Genomic DNA, 19,781 nt, shown 5'->3' with positions numbered 1-19,781 from the left:
TATTTACCTAAATAAATACGTATAATATTTTATTCGTTACACTTGCTCGTAAACTTACTCCATGTTTTCAGGGAGTAATGGTCTATATTATTTCCATAGCAGTAAATTGATTTTTATAAAGTACTGTCTACTAATATTTAATATTAGGTATGTATGTATGTACTGTGTAATTAAATATTTAATTAAGGTTATAATTAAATATTTTTCGACCGAAACTCAAGTCTCGTCTGTAGTAAACTTTATAAGGCATAAGGGTGTCAAGAATTATGCAAAATTGAACTCTATCACTTTGAACGCCATTTGTGCATACGCTATCTACATAAAATTACCTACAAGAAAGATTCCGTATACTTTTTCGCTACAATCAATATTAAAAAAAAGATTAAAGCGGGAAAGTTAACTAAAATCAATATTATGATCCATTGTTCTATATTTTCGTAAATAACTCTTAAATTGTGGCCAATAGCAAGAAAAATGTTAAACGTGAATAATTTACTAAAGTTTTTAGAAAAAAGATTAGTACCTACACTTTTTGCATGGATCAATATTGAAAAAGTTAATAACAGAGGAAAAGTTAGTTATGATCAATTCTAAGGATCTTTTTTTAACTTTTTCGTAATAATTTGTGAAGCAAAAAGAATATACATATTTTTTTAAATAAAATTTACTATATGAAAAAAGTGAAACATTTTTCGCTAGGATCAATATTTAAAAATATATTAAAGTGGGAAAGTAATATAATCAATTTTAAAGTCCGTTTTTAGTTTTTCGTAATTATCTCGTAAACAGTGGCTCTTAACAATAAAGGTAAATACATAATACGTAACATACATAAATAATCTACATTAAATTTTCTACAAAAAAAATATATAAACACTTTTCTCTAAGATCAATATATAAAAAGATATTAAAGGGAGAAAGTTAATTACAATCAATTTACAGATCCCTTATTTAAGTGTTTCGTAAATGACTCGTAAACGGTGGCACATTGTCATAGAAATCTTATCCATTTCTACAAAAAATATTATTTATTCATTTTGGCTAGGATCAATATTTAATGAGATATTAAAGAGCGAAAGTTAGTTATAATCAATTCTACACATTATTCAAGTTATCCGCTTTAATAGCTTTATAAATATTGATCATAGGGAAAAGTGTTTGTAGGAAATTTTATGTTAATTATTTATGTATAAGATTGTTATTGCTATGGATCATACTTTACAAATTATTCACAAAAAAAGAAAAAAGTACCTACCTAAGAATTCATTGTAATTCAATTTCCCTCTCTAATATCTTTTTAAATATTGATCCCACAGAAAAGTGTTTAAAATGTTTTGTTATTAAAAAAATATGTGTATGGTACTTATGTTTCAGAACATTTATCGCTCTGGGCTACCATTTACGAGCTATTTGCGATAAACTAAAAAAAGAGACCTTCAAATCATGTGTGACGAAAAACATTGTGTGTGCCATGGGTGGTACAGGAATTAAAAACTGGTGTTAATTAAGCCCTCGTCTTTGTTCTATTCTATCATTTTGATACTAATTCAAACAATAAAAGAAATTAATTCATTTCAAACACACTTTATTGCACACGTTAAAAAATAGAAACAGAAATAGATACAACACGACGATACAAGTGCGAAAAGTAGGAAATTCGCAACGAGTGGCGATAAATTAACACGACTGAAGGGATTGTTTTAAATCCACACGTGTTGCGAATTACCTTTTCGCACGTATATTGTACAACGTTTTACCACAAAATGTTTTGTGGTTTTACAGTACATATGGCCGTTTAAATTTTCAGCATACGCACGTATGCAAGTTACCGCACTAGGGCGGTAAAGTAGCACCATATGTACTGTCAAGAATATTACAGTAGGGAAGACTGGGGTTAGGTGTTCCAACAGTAATAACTTTGTAAGAAAAAGAGAAAGCAATACATTTGAAGTGCATAATATAAGACGCAACTTTGGCGGCCATTTTAGTTACAGTCCTGTGCAAATTACGTTGGAGATAAATATCATTATATAATGAAATTAACAGCTAATACACGCGGACTTTGGTAAATAAATCCAGAATTAATTCCTTTCCATTTCTCAGCAATTTAACATTTACGTTGCCAGAATCCCCTTTCTTGAGACCGGGGGGAAGGGGTAGGGGGAAGTTCTTCGGCGGGATTTCCACGTTATAGTAGCGGTATGTGCCCTTACAACAAAAAATAGCAATTTTAGCAATGTTACTTAGTATTTGAAATTTTGTATTATATAAAGCATTTATTTTGTTCGTTGCAAATTACTTTTAAATATACAGTGTGTAAATCCAATATGCGATAAATTAAACTAGATATAGAATTTGTCTGTGTAATCATTAATTATGATTCTTTTTAAGTTACACTTATTTAAGGCCCTGGTTTTTTTATTTATTACGAGACGTAATTGCATTTTTCAACGAGATTACCCATGTAGGATTAAAATACGGTGTAGATGTAGAAGTATCTACACCGTGTTATTATTGAATTTCGGTAACTCCGGAGTATGAGTAAGTACGTTTTCGAAAATGAAATGGCATAGTTAATAAAAAAAAATTAATATTATTATTTTTATATAAAAAGTAATAAAATGTTGCATATAACATTGTTGTAACACGTTAATTACATTTAATTCAACCAAACAATTGAAAACTGTGACATATCAATGTCATTTCGAACATCAACCGAGATAGTACTTACGTTTAATATCAAATGTATATGTACACTAAACAGGCCCTAAGGTAAGTGTATACGCTCGTAAGGATATTATAAGATAAAAATGAATTATTGATTATCTCCGAAACGGAATAAATTAGAATACCGGTGTCTTTGAGAAAGTTACTTAATTAAAGCTCAGGAATGCACCCTTGAAATTAACGGGAATAAAAAAACACGGTGTAGAGATATCAAAGCATCGATTCACCCGCACCGCACCGCTTCGCTTGGCGTTGTCGAGTTGTTCACTTACGTAAGCCGCTGCGTAATTGATCCTGACTGTACACCTCGTATTAGAGTAAATATCTGGGACACCGAGCATTGCTCGTAAAACTTATAAAAACTCAAATTGCGCGTTTCCCCAGAGATAAAACCTAGCTAGATCGATTTTTCACCCCCGAAAACTCCCATATAGCAAATTTCATCGAAATCGTTAGAGCCGTTTCTGAGATCCCCGAAATATATACATATATACATATACATATATAAATATACATACAAGAATTGCTCGTTTAAAGGTTTTACCGAATTTACCGAAATATTATAAAATATAGTCATCAATTTAGCACAAATATTATATTATACTTACGGGTTGAACTGGGCATTCAGTTAAATTAGAATACGTCGCTGCAAATTCGTACATCCAAGGTTTATCAATGGCATCACAAGTTCGAGTGCTGAAATCGACGGTGTTGCCACTTGGCAGCAAGTATGAAAATTTTACCTGAAAAATATGTTTACTTTGGGTTTTGCAATTTTTTAGGGTTCCGTAGCCAAATGGCAAAAAACGGAACCCTTATAGATTCGTCATGTCCGTCTGTCTGTCCGTTTATGTCACAGCCATTTTTTTTCCGTAACTATAAGAACTATACATTAAGATTTTCATACAAAAATAGCAAAAAAACAATAAATTTTGGGGGTTCCCCATACTTGAAAAAGAAACTCAAAATTTTTTTTTTTTCATCAAAGCCATACGATAGGTCTTCAAAAATGATATTGAGGTTTCTAATATCATTTTTTCTAAACTGAATAGTTTGCACGAGAGACTCTTCCAAAGTGGTAAAATGTGTCCCCCCCCCCCCCCTTGTAACTTCTAAAATAACAGAATGATAAAACTAAAAAAATATATGATGTACATTACCATGCAAACTTCTACCGAAAATTGGTTTGAACGAGATCTAGTAAGTAGTTTTTTTTAATACGTCATAAATGGTACGGAACCTTTCATGGGTGAGTCCGACTCGCACTTGGCCGCTTTTTTTATTTATTTATTCTGTGTCTTCAAATATAAGTAAAATGGTGTATGATAGGTATAGAATAGTACGAATGTACTATTCTATACAAGTTCGAAAAGTAGGAAATTTGCAACGAGTGGCGATAAATTAACGAGTCACGAGTAACGAGTGGTCTTTTGAATCGACCCGAGTTACGAATTACCTTTTCGTGTATTGTACAGTCAGCATCAAAAGTAGCGGATCAAACAAGGTTTCAAAAGTATTTACCATTCTGAAATAGCTTAACAAAATGTGGTGGTTCTATATGCAGAATAATGAAGACGGTAAAAGATATACTTTTGAATGTAAATTTTAAAGATTTATCTATATTTGGAAAAGTTATCCGGAATATGAGATACTTTTGGTGCGTTGTTTCATCCGCTACTATTGATGCTGACTGTACAACGTTATACAGTACACCGTTTACATTTTCGTCATACGTAGCTATGTACTGTAAAACGTTGTCCGATACACGTGCGAATAGGTAATTCGCAACTCGTGTCGATTTAAAACATTCTCTCCGGTCGTATTTTAATTTATTACCACTCATTTTTCCTATTTTCTGCACTTGTATATAATAGCTAACTAAAATTGTGTATGAAAGAAATAGAGATGGTGGAGTAATAGACCGCGAGCCTCCCGGGCGAAAACTCGTATAGTGATGAACCCTCGTGGACGTCAGCTGCCGCTCCGTTGGTGGGTTCAAGAATGGCAGCCACCGACACACGTAAACAAAATGTAGTCATCGCCTCCCGTTTGATACTTTGTCAGATGATAGTTCAGATGCTATTGTTACTTAAAAAAATCGTCCGCCGGTTGTATCGCGGTGGTAAGAACGTCAGCTGGTCGTATGAACATGTAAAAAATAAGAGCTTTACCTTTTTATGATATTAAAACAAAATCATGAAACTTTACATGTAGCATTCCATCAGGCGTTTCAAATAAACGGATTACGCAATTTACACATTACGCATACTTTGCGAACATAAAGTGGTAAGGCGCGTATTTTTCACATGTGAATAGCTGATGGTCTTTCCACCGCGATACAACCGGCTGACGTTTTTTTCTATTTAAAACAGTATCTAAACAGGCGAAGACTGGCGATATATGCTCCCGGCCCGCAGTCTATTAGTGCGAGGGAGATGTATAGAAGGTAAGTTACGCAGAGAATATGTCAGTTTGACACCGCTAAAGGCAGTCGTGGTAAAGCTACAGTTCTTTCTTGTACTAACCGTAACGTTGTTGCCAAAAGGAGCGTGTATAGTGCCAGTAATGTTCGTGAGGTAGGGATCGTTCCGTCGACGCCGCACCGTGAATATTTGTACCCCAGTTATGTACACTGGGTTCGAATATTTCAACACGGCTCCTTCTTGCATTATTCGAAGTTTCTAGATTTGAAAATATTACATGAAATTTTACGGGAAAAATATATTAAAAATCGTAAACATTTATTTATTTAATTGGGACTAATTGAAACTGAAATGACATAGATTTTTTATGATATATATAACTCAAACATGCCAACGAATCGCTTATGGACACCCGAAATATCAGAGCATAGAGAAGTTGCAAGTTCATTGCCAGTATTAAACATGAAAGTACGCTTTTGCTTGAATATTTTATTATTATTATTCTTTTGTTATTATTTACATTTTAGAGATATTTCTATTCAAATTTACGTGAACTATCGATTTAAAAAGAGTTTCTGAATTATTATTTTTTAGTTTCATATAGCCCAGTATAAAACTTGACACCCAAAATTTGCATGAAAAACTGGAGACACTTTTTTCTTTATTTTAATAGATTATCCACGTGATTCTGAGTCCAAATAACCAACATTTTTCTGAAAACTCCAAATTTTGGGATACCCATACGTATAATAATATTTTATATCAAATTAAAATGAAATTACATTTTAATTCTATATTATGAAATAATATTTTAAGTATATTCCATAACCTAGTTTATAGTCGTACTAATATCGGCGAAAATGTTGTTGTAATAAGTACCATAGTGCACAGAAAAAATGTCTAAATTACAACCAGATTTTTCGCGTAATTAGTACGAATGTTAAACTAGGGTAGGTATCGAATATATTTCATTGAACTAACTTTGTATGAAGTACTGCTTGAATCAATTCATATACTCTGTTAAGCTAGTTTTATCAATAAAAAAGGCGCCAAATTTGGAAAATACCGGTATGGTCGAAAATAATCGATCTCCATGCAAATTAAGAATTTCACGCCTTTTGTATAAAACCGTTCAGTAACCGTTTCGGTTCAGTAACAGAAAGATCGGTTTGTTAAGTTAGAGCATTTAATAAAATAAGTATTTAAATCAAGTTAAACCTCAAGAAATTTAAAAATACTCACCCCATCAACGCCTACAAATTGTAGAAAAATAATTGTAAAATATATGCAAATAAAAAAATTCATGAAATAAACCTTTATAGAACCGTATAACATATTGTTACAAGTTATTTTCAGCTTGTTAGGCTTCCAGTTGGCAATCAAATGAAAATTGAGGATAACGGGTATCGTATTTGGTGATCACGAACAATCATTAGTGGCATCTAATAGATGTCATTTACATATATTGGTGGGGCCACTGAAAAAAGATAAATCCATAAAACTAATAATTATGTGATTCAGTGATACGTAAGTTCATACTTAATGATGTCATTTAGGGACTACATTATCAGGTCAATTCGAAGTTTAGTTATTAGATCTCATTCCAATATGATACTGATCTGTCAGTGTCCAAAGTGACGCTTTTGGTTGAAGGTTGAATTAGGTAGCAGGTCCTCTAAATGAGATTTCATCATCTCATATTGAAATGATGTCAGATCCATGTTAGATCAGTATCACATTATGTTGTTGGAATTGGCCTATATATTTAGTAATTTTTAAGAAAAAAAACCGACTTCATTGAGGGAGACCGGTGAAAAAACGATTATTGTTGATTTGAGATTTCATACAATGAAATTAAAAAGACAGCGTCCTACGCCTAATTATGTAGAAAAGGAGGTAACATGTTTTTTTTTTGCCACTGCACCCACCTTGACACATTTCAGATTTGCCCTATGGTTGACTGGTAAGACACCTACAATAGGATATTCGACTGTATTTAAGATAAATTATTTCAAACCATGCATAAAACACCAGATAATTATTAAAAAAACTAAATAGGATAGAAATATAAAAATGTGCCTTGAAAACCTAACTGGCAAAGAGAACAAATTGCCAAACGTGAACTATGCATCATTGAAGAGTTCCGTTCTGTTCATCATCAGCAGTTCCACTTCATCAAATTTAAATACTTGATTTGGTAATGAAACTACTAAGATCACTATATATATGCCTTTAACATTTGAGGAGTTCCCTCGAGTCCTCATGTACCCCATCGTCAGAACTCGAACTTGACAAAAAATTGTCTTGAAAATCTAATTTGCTTAACAAACACAGCGAAGAGGACAAATCGCCAAACGTGTACTATGCGTCGTTGAAGAGTACCATTCTGATCATCATCAGCAGTTCCACGTCATCAAATGTCACTTTTTACAATTTTCTCCCATGTCCCATGTACCAGGAGGACTGTATTTGGCGTACATAGCTTGATAATAAATATGAGAACCTCCCTACGAGTATCTACATGATTATTGGTCTATGAATAAAAAATAACGCTAGTAGAAAATCATGATCATTATTTTTCGTCAACGGACCATTTATTTCAACAGCACATTTTTATAATGACATTTAAATTGTGATACAAATAAGAACATGAACTTTTGTAAAACAGTATGCAGTAATAGCTAATGATATTTTTTAATGTTTATATACTAATATTAGATTACATACCAAATTACAGCTTTCTAGGACTTCAGGAAGTACCCTAGAATTTTCATGAGTGAGTCAGTGACGAAATCGGGTTTTTTAGATATCAATAAAATCTAAAGTATGTGAAGCGCTGGTGGCCTAGCGGTAAGAGCGTGCGATTTGCAAACCGGAGGTCGCGGGTTCAAACCCGGCTTGTACCAATGAGTTTTTCGGAACTTATGTACGAAATATCATTTGATATTTACCAGTCATTTTTCGGTGAAGGAAAACATCGTGAGGAAACCGGACTAATCCCAATAAGGCCTAGTTAACCCTCTGGGTTGGAAGGTCAGATGGCAGTCGCTTTCGTAAAAACTAGTACCTACGCCAATTCTCGGGATTCGTTGCCAAGCGGACCCCAGGCTCCCATGAGCCGTGGCAAAATGCCGGGACAAACGCGAGGAGGAAGAGAGAATAAAATGTAAAGTATAAGAGCTATGAAATTTTATATGTTTAATAAGTTTACTATTACTGAAACCTACTTTAGTTATTTGCCTACGTAATTATAGTCAATGGTAATTAATTTAGATAAATACGTCTGATATTGTTCTGCATGTTAGATTACATAATTAGTAGATTTAGAACTAAGATTTAAGGAATTTTAATAAGTAGTTATATTCAAATACAATTATTATATTGTTCATGAATAAATAAATAATAATATTGATCATATCACGAGAATTTTGTTTATCTGATACGTAGGTCCAAACCTAAGCTATGAGGGGTCAAGAAACGACAAAGAGCTTCGAGAAAAGATAGATAGTGCCCTTGCGCTTCGCTTGGCTCGACTTGACTTTTTGACCGTACCCCCACATTTGTTTTACATTTTCGGGTACCTAAAACATTTATTGTCTAACCAACCAAATACATAAGTGCCTGGATCTGTCCCTTGTCATTCTGGCTTTAATCTATTTTTAATTTAATCGTGTAATGTTTTCAATCACTCTCAAATGACTAAAGAATCCGTCTCGTTTTAGATTTTTTAGCAAAGCCAGGTAATATATCTAATAATAAATTACTTTTTATTCATGATCATGACACCATCCCGATATATTTCTATTAACAAATTAGCAGGATTGTAACATCTTCATATTCTTCATTGTTACGTTGGGTAATTAATAATAATATTATTACGTAGTAAAACTTTAGTCAGTTTCGTCACATCGAGTTAAATTACATTAACATTACATTACATTAATTACTTGAACATTATTGCTCAATAAAATACCGTATTGTAGTTTGTGTTTAGTCGCCATCATATATATCGGAGCGACCGAGGTGCTCAAAAATATCCGAGAACAAGCACTCTAGGGCCTTCACAATAGAGGTTTGTTCAGATATTTGGAAAACTTTGGCCGTTCCGATAATATCTGATGGCGACAAAACTAACAGTGTTATTTATCGAAACGTTCAATGGATTCGTGAAATGTTTGTTAATGTTAAGCTAACATCTTAAATGTTTATGTTTGGGATACTGCCGCGGTTAGGCATAATATTAGAATAATATAGGTATTTGGTAATTCTGTCGTCCAAAGTTCATTCCTTATATGTATGAATAGTTAGAGACACTTTGCGTTAGACCCTCATAACCTGTACTTTTATGGGCTCATCCGTTGGCAATCTTCTCTAACGGCCAACCCTTTGTCTCAAATATTTTATTCATGTCGTAAACGAGGAATGTGTCAGACGCAATTGCTAAAGAAAGAATTTTTTTTTTTTACCTTTATTCATATAAGATGTCTTACAAATGTACGTCATCTCCATACCCCGGTTAGGCGGGGGAAATTTGGTTTGACGTTTATTATTATAGATTAGCTTTGAATAATTAAATAAATACCCACGAAATATTATCAATTTAGTACTAGTTGTTCTTTACTAGTTCGAACTTCATTAAGCAACAGAAGAATGTACGTAGTTACTTAAGGAAAAACCTCTTTACCCCCAGTGTTCGGTCCGAAAACATAAAAAGGGCGGTCTGACTTACTGATAGGGTGTGCAATCTCGGTATTCCGAGATCTCGAAATACCGAGATCTCGCAGCTTTTTTGCAAGATTGATATTGCACGTTAAATCGTGCGCTATCTTGCATGAATTGTCATACGGCATGTAGATTATTTATAGGTCTAAAAATATATAAATTATTTTTAATTTTAAGCAGGAATGTGTCAAATAATCTATGATATTTCTTTATGCATTCTCTGATACAGCCATTCTTAAAGCCTCTGTCGGGGCTCTGCGAGAATACTCGTAATAATAAGAAAAAATCTCAAACCAGTTCTTATGTAGGTACGAGTATATCTGGTGGTGAATAAAGAATACACATATACATTTCTTTTAATTTGAGGCTCTGTTAAATATTTCATCACATCACATTCCAAAAATAATAATAAATAATAATAATAAATATTATAGGACATCATTACACAAATTGACTAAGTCCCACAGTAAGCTCAATAAGGCTTGTGTTGAGGGTACTTAGACAACGATATATATAATATATAAATATTTATAAATACTTAAATACATAGAAAACACCCATGACTCAGGAACAAATATCCATGCTCATCACACGAATACATGCCCTTACCAGGATTTGAACCCGGGACCATCAGCTTCGTAGGCAGGGTCACTACCCACTAGGCCAGACCGGTCGTCGCCGAATAATTGTGAATCGCTGCTCTAATAGCTTAACAAGAGATATATTTCCATATGTAGAACAATTAGACTATGTCAGATACATTTGACCGCGAACTGTGGAAATATATCCATACTTGAAAAAATATTCCAGGGTGGCAGGTACTTTTGGCACGTTGTTGCATCAGCTCCTATCACAGAATAAATTATAGTCCTACCGTACAGTACACTTCCTACAAAACCGAAGTTTGACAGCGATTCAGGGACGAATCATGGTGTCCCTTTCATATGTATGGCATTATCCCTTTCGGCTATTTAGGGTTGTCAAAATTCAAGTCATTATTTTATCTGTGGTCGTGCACGCATCCCTACACCCCTACGTCAAGTTGTGCCAACCCTAATGCTTGCTCGGAGCAATGCAGAGCCGATCGGAGCCGACAATGCTCGAAAGGAGGAGTTCCGCCCCACTGCTACTATTAATGCTGACCGTACTTTGTTTGTCTGACAGTGAAACGAACTTCGTGGCTTAATTTACCAAACATATTTCAATCTGCAAAATGTGCGGTAAATTCAAAGCGGGAAACTAAATATATCTCCCTGAATGCATCCAATAAAACCACATCCTTAAATCAGGGCACCGCGTGCGGTCGACTAAAGCAGAATAAATAACAATGTAATGTTGCTAGTTTTACTATTCGGAGCTTTTATTTGCGTAGGTATTTTACGGGCAGTCAGCAGCAGAAGTTGCTAAGCGCCCAAGGTGTTCAAAATCAAGTATAATGAGTTCTCGCTTTGTGTGGTCGTGCACAGCACAGCGGATGACATTCCAGATCTAGAGCAGAGCCCAACTGGGGAAGTACCTCCACCTTACAGAAAACCGCAGCCAAATAACACTAGACCCTACTCATATGTTGTGTTCCTGAAGGTGAGTAAGGTTGCTAGAGTTCAACGCAGGTGTGGAGTGCAACGCGCATGTAACTCCTCTGGAGTTGCCGGCGTCCATAGGCTACGGAGACTGCTTACCATCAGGCGGGCCGTATGCTTATTTGCCACCGACGTAATATAAAAAAAATTACACAACTTTATAAGGGTGCAGTGTGTTCAGTCAACAGTTTTCGAAAAATCGTAGCACTTTTTAGGGTTCCGTTCCGTAATAGTCAACTAGGAACCCTTATAGTTTCGCCATGTCAATCCGTCCGTCCGCGGCTTTGCTCCGTGATCGTTAGTGCTAGAAAGCTGCAATTTGGCATAGATACATACAGGCGACAGACAAATATTTTTAAGGTACTTACCTCCAATACAAAATGTGTATTTTTGAAAGATAAATCGCTTTAACCCAATCGTTAACCCAATGGTGTGGCATATCGTTAGATAGTTGAACCTTAGGTCCAAAAATATGAAAAAATAGCAATATTTCCTACGATGGAAAAAAAAATCAATTACATATGTATGTCTAAAACGCACCTTAAAAATGAGTAACAATTTTTGCACACTAAGCTAAAAATATGAAAATTACTTATAAAAATGCGCTATATATAATTTATATATATTATATAATTTTAGAACGAACTACCTAATTGATTACTTTTTGTTAAAACTTACTAAAAAACACAATTAAAAAATATGATATTTGCGATCCCGGGCACGCCAGCCAACGCATAGCAGATGCAATAACGTCATGAGGGATAATTTCTTCTTCTCTCTCTCTCTATCACTCTTCCATATTAGTTGACAGTGACAGTTGCGTTTCGTTCACCGAGCGGACGGACCGTTAACAATTGGCACGTTGGCTACACATATTCATATTCCTTTATTGATAAAATTACAAATTTTACAAGTCAAAAGGTAAATACACACATTGATAAATTAATTAACGATCGGTTGTATGCATCGTTCATTTTATAGTACATCATAATGAATAAAACCACATTTATCTGACGTATTTCATTAAAGAGTGCTCAGAGAGGCTTAAAACGTATTAACATATTATATGCTTGCAAATTAATTATTTTTCCGACTAGCGTTGCAATGCATTTACACGTGATAAGTTTTATTAGTGATAGGTAATAGTATTTTAAACACTTTTGGCAAATTAGAGTTGTTGAATTAAGTACCGTTTTTCACTCGGTAGCCTAATCAAGGTACGAGATTTGACAAGCTGAGATTTATAGTGAATTATACTAAGTACAGTCAAAGAATATAATTTCAGTACCATTTTGTATCTTGTCACAATGACAATTAATGTTCAAAAGTCGCTAGGGACCACATAGTATTGTTACGTGGGTCAGATGAAAATCGGAAGGTAGCATCAGATAATACGTACCATTTTTTTTTTCATAATGAAATCACACTTCCACACCGCGGTCAATATGAATTTACAGAATAATGTTTTAGGGTACAGTTTTTTTTTTTTCTATGGAGCAAAAGACAATAACTCTGGATTTCAATCGATAGAGTCCCTCGAGAAACTCCGGTCCCTGAACATACTACACTTTAACTTATTCGCATCTTTTCTACAGTAACAGAGCTAATTTAGACCCGGGTATGTCCTCATCATGGACCCGGGTACATCCTTAAACTACGTCCAAAAGAGAGGTATGGGCATTAGTAATGTCATCTCGCTTTGTATGGTAGGGCACAGCGCAGCGCAGCGAATGTCATTCCAGATCTAGAGCAGGGGGCTTACCGCGAAAACCGAAATTCGCAAATTGCGGGGATCTTTCTCTTTTGCTCTTACTAAGACGTAATTAGAGTGACAGAGAAAAATGCCCGCAATTGACGACCTTCGATTTTCCCGGTAGAAGCCCAGAGCCCAATTGGGGAAGTACCTCCAGAAAACCGCAGCCAAATAACACTAGATCCTACTCATAGTGTTGTGTTCCTGCCGGTGAGTAAGTTGCCAGAGCTCAACGAGGGTGCGGAGTGTTAGGGTCGGCAATGTGCATGTGACTCCTCTGGAGTTGCAGACTACGGAGACTGCTTACCATCAGGCGGGCCGTATGCTTGTCTGCAACCGACGTAGTATTAACATTTTTTTTTGACGCTGCGCCCTTTATGGCTGGATAAATTTTTTCAGGACTTGAGACTCAGGAAAAACGTAACGTCGTTAACTTTTATTAAATTGTCCACAGAAGAAGCTCTTCTGAAATGTCTTCGACCCAGCTATACATAGTAGGGACCTGATTGTTCCTTAAAGGCTTCGCAATATTAATAACCGTCATCAGATGAAGAATCTGTATTTGAACAAGTTTTTATTGAAGCTTTATTCACTATATTTTGTCGTTTTATGTTGTCCCAACAAATATACCAAACGCTTTGGATATTCCGATTGTATTTTTTTTATAATATAGGAGGCAAACGAGCAGACAGATCACCTGATGGTAAGCGATTACCGCCGCCCATGAACATCTGCAACACCAAAGGGGTTGTAAGTGCGTTGCCGGCATTTAAGATGGCAGTACGCTCTTTTCTTGGAGGTTTGAAGGTCGTGTCCATGATCTCATTTTATGTTAGCTATAAATATCGAACTGTAAACCACATTAGTCAGATTCAATAGTTCGCAGCAATGCCGTCGTCGCCACGTAATTGCTTTCAGTCATTTCCGATTCAAACGGAGTTTAAACATGGATGCCGAAATACAAAATGTTTTTTTTTATTTAGCTGGATGTGCCTTTTTCAAAGAATTAATCGACATTCATGCCAATATCATTTCTTCCTATTCGCAATTCTACACAGTCTGAATACCTCACAGTAAGTATTCACCCACATTCGTTATTGTGCACAGTTATTATTTGTGTACAGTAGCGATTCAGCCTTTTCGCAATTCTGCACAATCTGAATTCTACACAACGGCATTTCACCACAGTCGCTACTGTGCACAGTCATTATTTGTGCACATTAGCGATTCAGCCTTTTCGCAATTCTGCACAATCTGAATTCTACACAACTGCATTTCACCACAGTCGCTACTGTGCACAGTCATTATTTGTGCACATTAGCGATTCTCCCTGTTCGCAATCTCGCACAATCTTAATTAGTTTAAGATTAATTTTAATTTCACTTAAGGATGCACGCGACTGTCTATCTTTATCTCTTTTTGACAGTTTGTAACACCTTGTATATTAAACGTGCGGAAGTGGTAAAATAAAAAGTGGCAAATGATTTTTTTAGGGTAATATGTTATAGGGCAGGAGGTATTTTATTCCATAAAAACCTTGATGTGTGAGGTATTAGGAAGGTTTTTAGGTCAGAAAATAATTTGTAATATGATACCCGTCATAACGTAGGATTTTTTTAGTATGTAATCTCAATAGCATATATCAAATAGTTCACTTTAAATCGGAATCACTTACTATGACTGTCGGAAAACCACGGAACCCTACAACTAAGCATGGCCCGACATGCTCTTGACCACTTTCTAGTGGTATGGAACCCTTCATGCACGAGTCTGACTTGTACTTGACTATATTTAAACTTTTGAGGTACCATCAAACCCAAAAAATTACAGTTGACTAAATATATCGACTAAAAACGAAAAAATAAACTATTAATGCGATTAAATGATATTGCGTAGAATTAAAATTGTGCGAGATTGTGAACAGGGAGAATCGCTAATGTGCACAAATAATGACTGTGCACAGTAGCGACTGTGGTGAAATGCCGTTGTGTAGAATTCAGATTGTGCAGAATTGCCAAAAGGCTGAATCGCTAATGTGCACAAATAATGACTGTGCACAGTAGCGACTGTGGTGAAATGCCGTTGTGTAGAATTCAGATTGTGCAGAATTGCGAAAAGGCTGAATCGCTACTGTACACAAATAATGACTGTGCACAATAGCGAATGTGATTAAATACTTACTGTGAGGAATTTAGACTGTGTAGAATTGCGAATAGGAAGAAATGATATTGGCATGAATGTCGATTAATTTTTTCAAAGTGCTACGCTACTTATAAAAGTGGACGAACTACTTCTCCGATTAACTGTTTTAGTTTTTTTTTTACTTTTTTCTGTCAGGGTTAAGAGCGAAAAAATAATTGCGAATACACATACTTTTGAAAGCTCTTATAATAATTCGAAAATGGAAGCACGGAACCCACTGCGAAGCGTTCAGCGGGCCTGGGGGCCTACTGCGAAAACCGAAGTTCGCAGGGATCTTTCTCTTTTACTCTCGCTAATAGAGTGACAGAGAAAAATGCCCGCAATTGACAAGCTTCGATTTTCGCGGTTATAGCCCTGTCCCCTTAGGGCGCTCGCCGTCCGGTTCCGAGTGGCACGATTAAAATGTATAGTCTTGGATTAACCTGGGGGCCTACCGCGTAAACCGAAACTCGCAAATTGCGGGGTTCTTTCTCTTTTAGGTACTCTCACTAAGATGTAAATAAAGTGACAGAGAAATATCCCCGCAATTGACAAACTTCCGATTTCCGCGGTTATAGTCCAGTTTTGGACGACAGCCGCGGCGGCTTGCCGCGCCGCCTGCGTTTAGTCCGCGGCCTAAACGCAGTTGCTCCACGGTATAACAAAGTACATATATAGGTAAACGCCATTTTTCAACATTAGATTTTGACTTACGTTGACAATTTTTATTATACTAAATATGAAACATAAAAATTTGACTATATGTGCTTTAAAATTATGTGATTAAATGTATTGAATTTAACCTTTAACTTACCTTTTGATCAAATCTTATATATGCAAAAGCACCTTCATTTAGTTTTGAAACCTTCAACACTATTCTGAACACGACGTATCTAGAACGAGATCATCTCTGTGAATTGGGAATTAAATCGATTTGTTTTCCGCCACTCAAATCAAAGCTGAGTGCCAAACGCATGCATGCACTAGCCGGCGCCAAATAGCAACTAAATTATAGCGTCCAATAGTTACTTACTGGTGTGTTTACGGAGGTTTGCGGGTTATATTAAAAGAACCCACTTTTGGTTACTATAATGGATCAGGGGGCCTACCGCGAAAACCGAAATTCACAAATTGCGAGGATTTTCTCTTCTACTCTTTACTCTTTTAGAGTGACAGAGAAATACCCGCAATTGACGAACTTCGATTTTCGCGGTTATAGGCCTGACTAGTTCCCGTGGTGAATCATATATTGTAAGTTATAGACATCAGACAGTTGTACAAAAAAATTAAAAACTTCAAATGGCTATCACATAGGTATATGACTGTATCGTAATACGTTTACCTACTAAGTGCCAGCTGAAGTATGCATAAGCAACCTCCAATAGGTTGAAACGTGACTATTAAGCCTAATGATATCTATGCTGAGACGCAGGCGACGCAGTTCCAGTGCAGGATTTTGTAAAGTATGGAACGTCCCTTAGCTACGCACGGTGCGGCGCAAGGACGTTCTATACTTTACAAAATCTGCTCTGCACTGCGCTATGTGGAACTAACTGCGTTGCCTACGTCTCAGCATACGCTTAGTTTTTTAATATTTGTCAGAGAAACAGTGTGTTAATTGTGGCTTTAAAGATAAATAAATAAAATTTGGTTATCCCACCAGATCGATTTAGAACTAATTAGTTTATATTCTTTAATACTGTTGTGATAAATATATATTTTATTAAGGTACTTACTGCCGTCTTGTTAGAAACCAAATTTTCAAGTAAGAAATGAATCGATTATTATTTTTGAAGTCCTGTCCCTCAAGAAACCGATCTCTGATTTGCTTGGTACTTCAGTCAGGTTATGAGTATAGGTGACGCTAGGAAAAGTGGTACCTCCACCTAACAGAAAACCGCAGCCAAATAACACTAGACCCTACTCATAGTTTTGTGTTCCTGCCGGTAAGGTTGCCAGAGCTCAACGAGGGGAGGGAGAGTTGTTAGGGTCAGCAACGCGCATGTAACTCCTCTTGACTTGCAAGCGTACATAGGCTACGAAGGCTGCTTACCATCAGGCGGGCCGTATGCTTGTTTGCCACCGACGTAGTATAAAAAAAAGTGGTCGTGATTATCAAAGTAAAAGCGAGCGAAATGAGACCCTCGCCAACTAGATGAACTGACCAAATCAAAAAGCCACCACCATACGCAAAGTCCATCAGTGCTGACGGTGAGGGTAATGATAGAAACGATGGGGACATATTTAATACCAGGTCTGCAAACAAAAGCGGCCACAATCATTGAGAATCGATCACTTCGTAGACCTCTTATAAGACCTCTAAATGGTTTTATATATAGTTTTTCAAAAACAAATCCTATTTTCAGATTTTACTATTATTTTCTTCCTCATTCCAATCAGAATTCAGCATCTCTTAACAAACGACTGTATTTACCGCGTCTCGGAAGAAAACTTAGTCTCCGTGCATCTACCCATGAGAAACTGGAAACTGCAAACATGCCCCGCTTTTGAATGCTATTTTATTCAGCGACCTCCTACTTTAGTTCGTATCCCATTCAAAGTGCACTCGTGGACGTCGAATCTATTCAAACTGAGGTTTTATTTGAATCGCCTAGCGAGCGGGAACTCTCGCTTGAACCAGTCATAAGTGCGCTTTTTGAATAACAGGCCGATTCGAACGTACACTGACATCAGAACCCCTAGTGTAAATTTATTCGATAGCGTGACGTGACGTACGCGTTTGCGTTAAGTCTCATTTTTATGGGATTTAAAAAAAGCGCGCCAAGCGGAATGTTTTGGAAACTCAAAATCCCATACAAAATGACACTTAACGCAAACGCGTTCGTCACATCTGGCTATCGAATAAATTTACACTAGGGGTACAGAATTATTTACTAAATAACATATTAAATATATTAAAACGGGTCACTCGCGTATTTTAAATGGAAAATCGCTCGACATGTTTCAGGGCCAACACACATACCCACGAACTTAACATCGATATTTAAGTTCAAATCGGCCTCCTATAGTAGATTGTTAACCAAGGGTGGAAAGTGAACCATATTACCCGAGATATTTTGGCGCTCGAACGAAGTGAGAGCGCCAATAGTTCGAGGGTGAGATGGTTACTTTTACCCGAGTTAAACACTCTACTTTTCATTTCGACTATAAGGAAAGTCAAACACAAACAAGAATGTAGGTTATGAGTTATGACTGCAGGAATTGGCGCCATTTGCATTTTAATCGGAAAAAAAAACTAAAACCATAGACAATCCTGCACCAAACTAACTATTTATGTTTAGCCCAATGGTTGACTGGTAGAGAATGCCTCAAGGCGTTAAGTCCGCCATTTTTTTATTATTATTTTTATTATTATTTGTACTCTTTTTGTAAATTTGTGCAATAAAGTTTAAACAAACAAACAATCCGATCTTAAATTGGGTTGTGTCGTAAACGACCTAAATGTATACGCGCCTTTAAAAAAAATACTTTCCACCCTAGGGTGGGAAATGCAATTTTCCACCCGGCTATCCGCATATGAAAGGTGAACTTTCCGATTAGTAGAGATGAAAAATATACTTCAACTACATCCGATGGCACTTGACAGCAGCCGGAAGAATCCAATGACACGTGACAACAGTCAAAAATAAGCAGCCAATATCCGCGAATAACAGACTAAGTGCGAAGCTATAAGCTTCAATTTCCCTTGGCATCTATACTATTTAAGGTACAGTTCGGATTCAGACTGCACCGGCACTATTGAATAAAAATTTGCGGCAGCAATGCATTAGTAAGGTTGCGCCGCAATACTGCAGCAGTAATGCAGCCGGCTGCATGCAAATGTCAATAAGTCACTTTGACGACCAGTCTGCCTAGTGGGTAGTGACCTCGCCTATGAACCCGATCACCCCGGGTTCAAATCCTGGTAAAAGCATTTTTTATTCGTGTGTTGAGCACGGAGATTTGTTCCTGAATCATGGATGTTATCTATGTATTTAAGTAAGTACGTATTTATACATGTATATAGTTGTCTAAGTACCCACAACACGAGCTTACTGTGGGACTTTAGTCAATTTGTGTAAAAAAATTATTTAACGAGACATTTATATGAATTAGATTCTTAATACAGTAATGCAGTCGGCAGCAGCAACAAAATCGATGTTTCTGCCCGCATTTTTGACATTTGCTGCAGCAACGCAATCGGCAGCAATGTCGCGCAATGCCCTGTAAGGCCGGTGTAGTCTGAATCCGAATGGTACCTTACGGTTCGTTACAGGCCAGCGTGGCCCGGGCGACGTGAATTATAACGTTGGATTGTGTGAGCGTTCGACTCTGTAGTGAATCAGAACACACGGGCTCAACCGGGAGACTGGAACAAGTCGGATCTGCTCTGAA

General features: G+C 36.2%; 1 protein-coding gene across 1 annotated transcript; it reads right to left on the bottom strand.

The window, feature by feature from the left end:
• Positions 1-324: 324 nt before the first annotated feature.
• On the bottom strand, positions 325-7,865 carry LOC133529313 (uncharacterized). The gene is made up of 3 exons (XM_061867009.1): positions 5,109-7,865; positions 3,336-3,536; positions 325-2,208 (listed from the first exon to the last, which is right to left on the bottom strand). The coding sequence occupies exons 1-3, from the start codon at positions 5,394-5,396 to the stop codon at positions 2,047-2,049; spliced, it is 651 nt and encodes a 216-aa protein (XP_061722993.1). The 5' UTR covers positions 5,397-7,865; the 3' UTR covers positions 325-2,046.
• Between the last annotated feature and the right edge of the window lie 11,916 nt (positions 7,866-19,781).

This window comes from Cydia pomonella, chromosome 20, assembly GCF_033807575.1.
Source record: "Cydia pomonella isolate Wapato2018A chromosome 20, ilCydPomo1, whole genome shotgun sequence".
NCBI lineage: Eukaryota > Metazoa > Arthropoda > Insecta > Lepidoptera > Tortricidae > Cydia > Cydia pomonella.
This window is presented reverse-complemented; position numbering and strand designations above follow the sequence as displayed.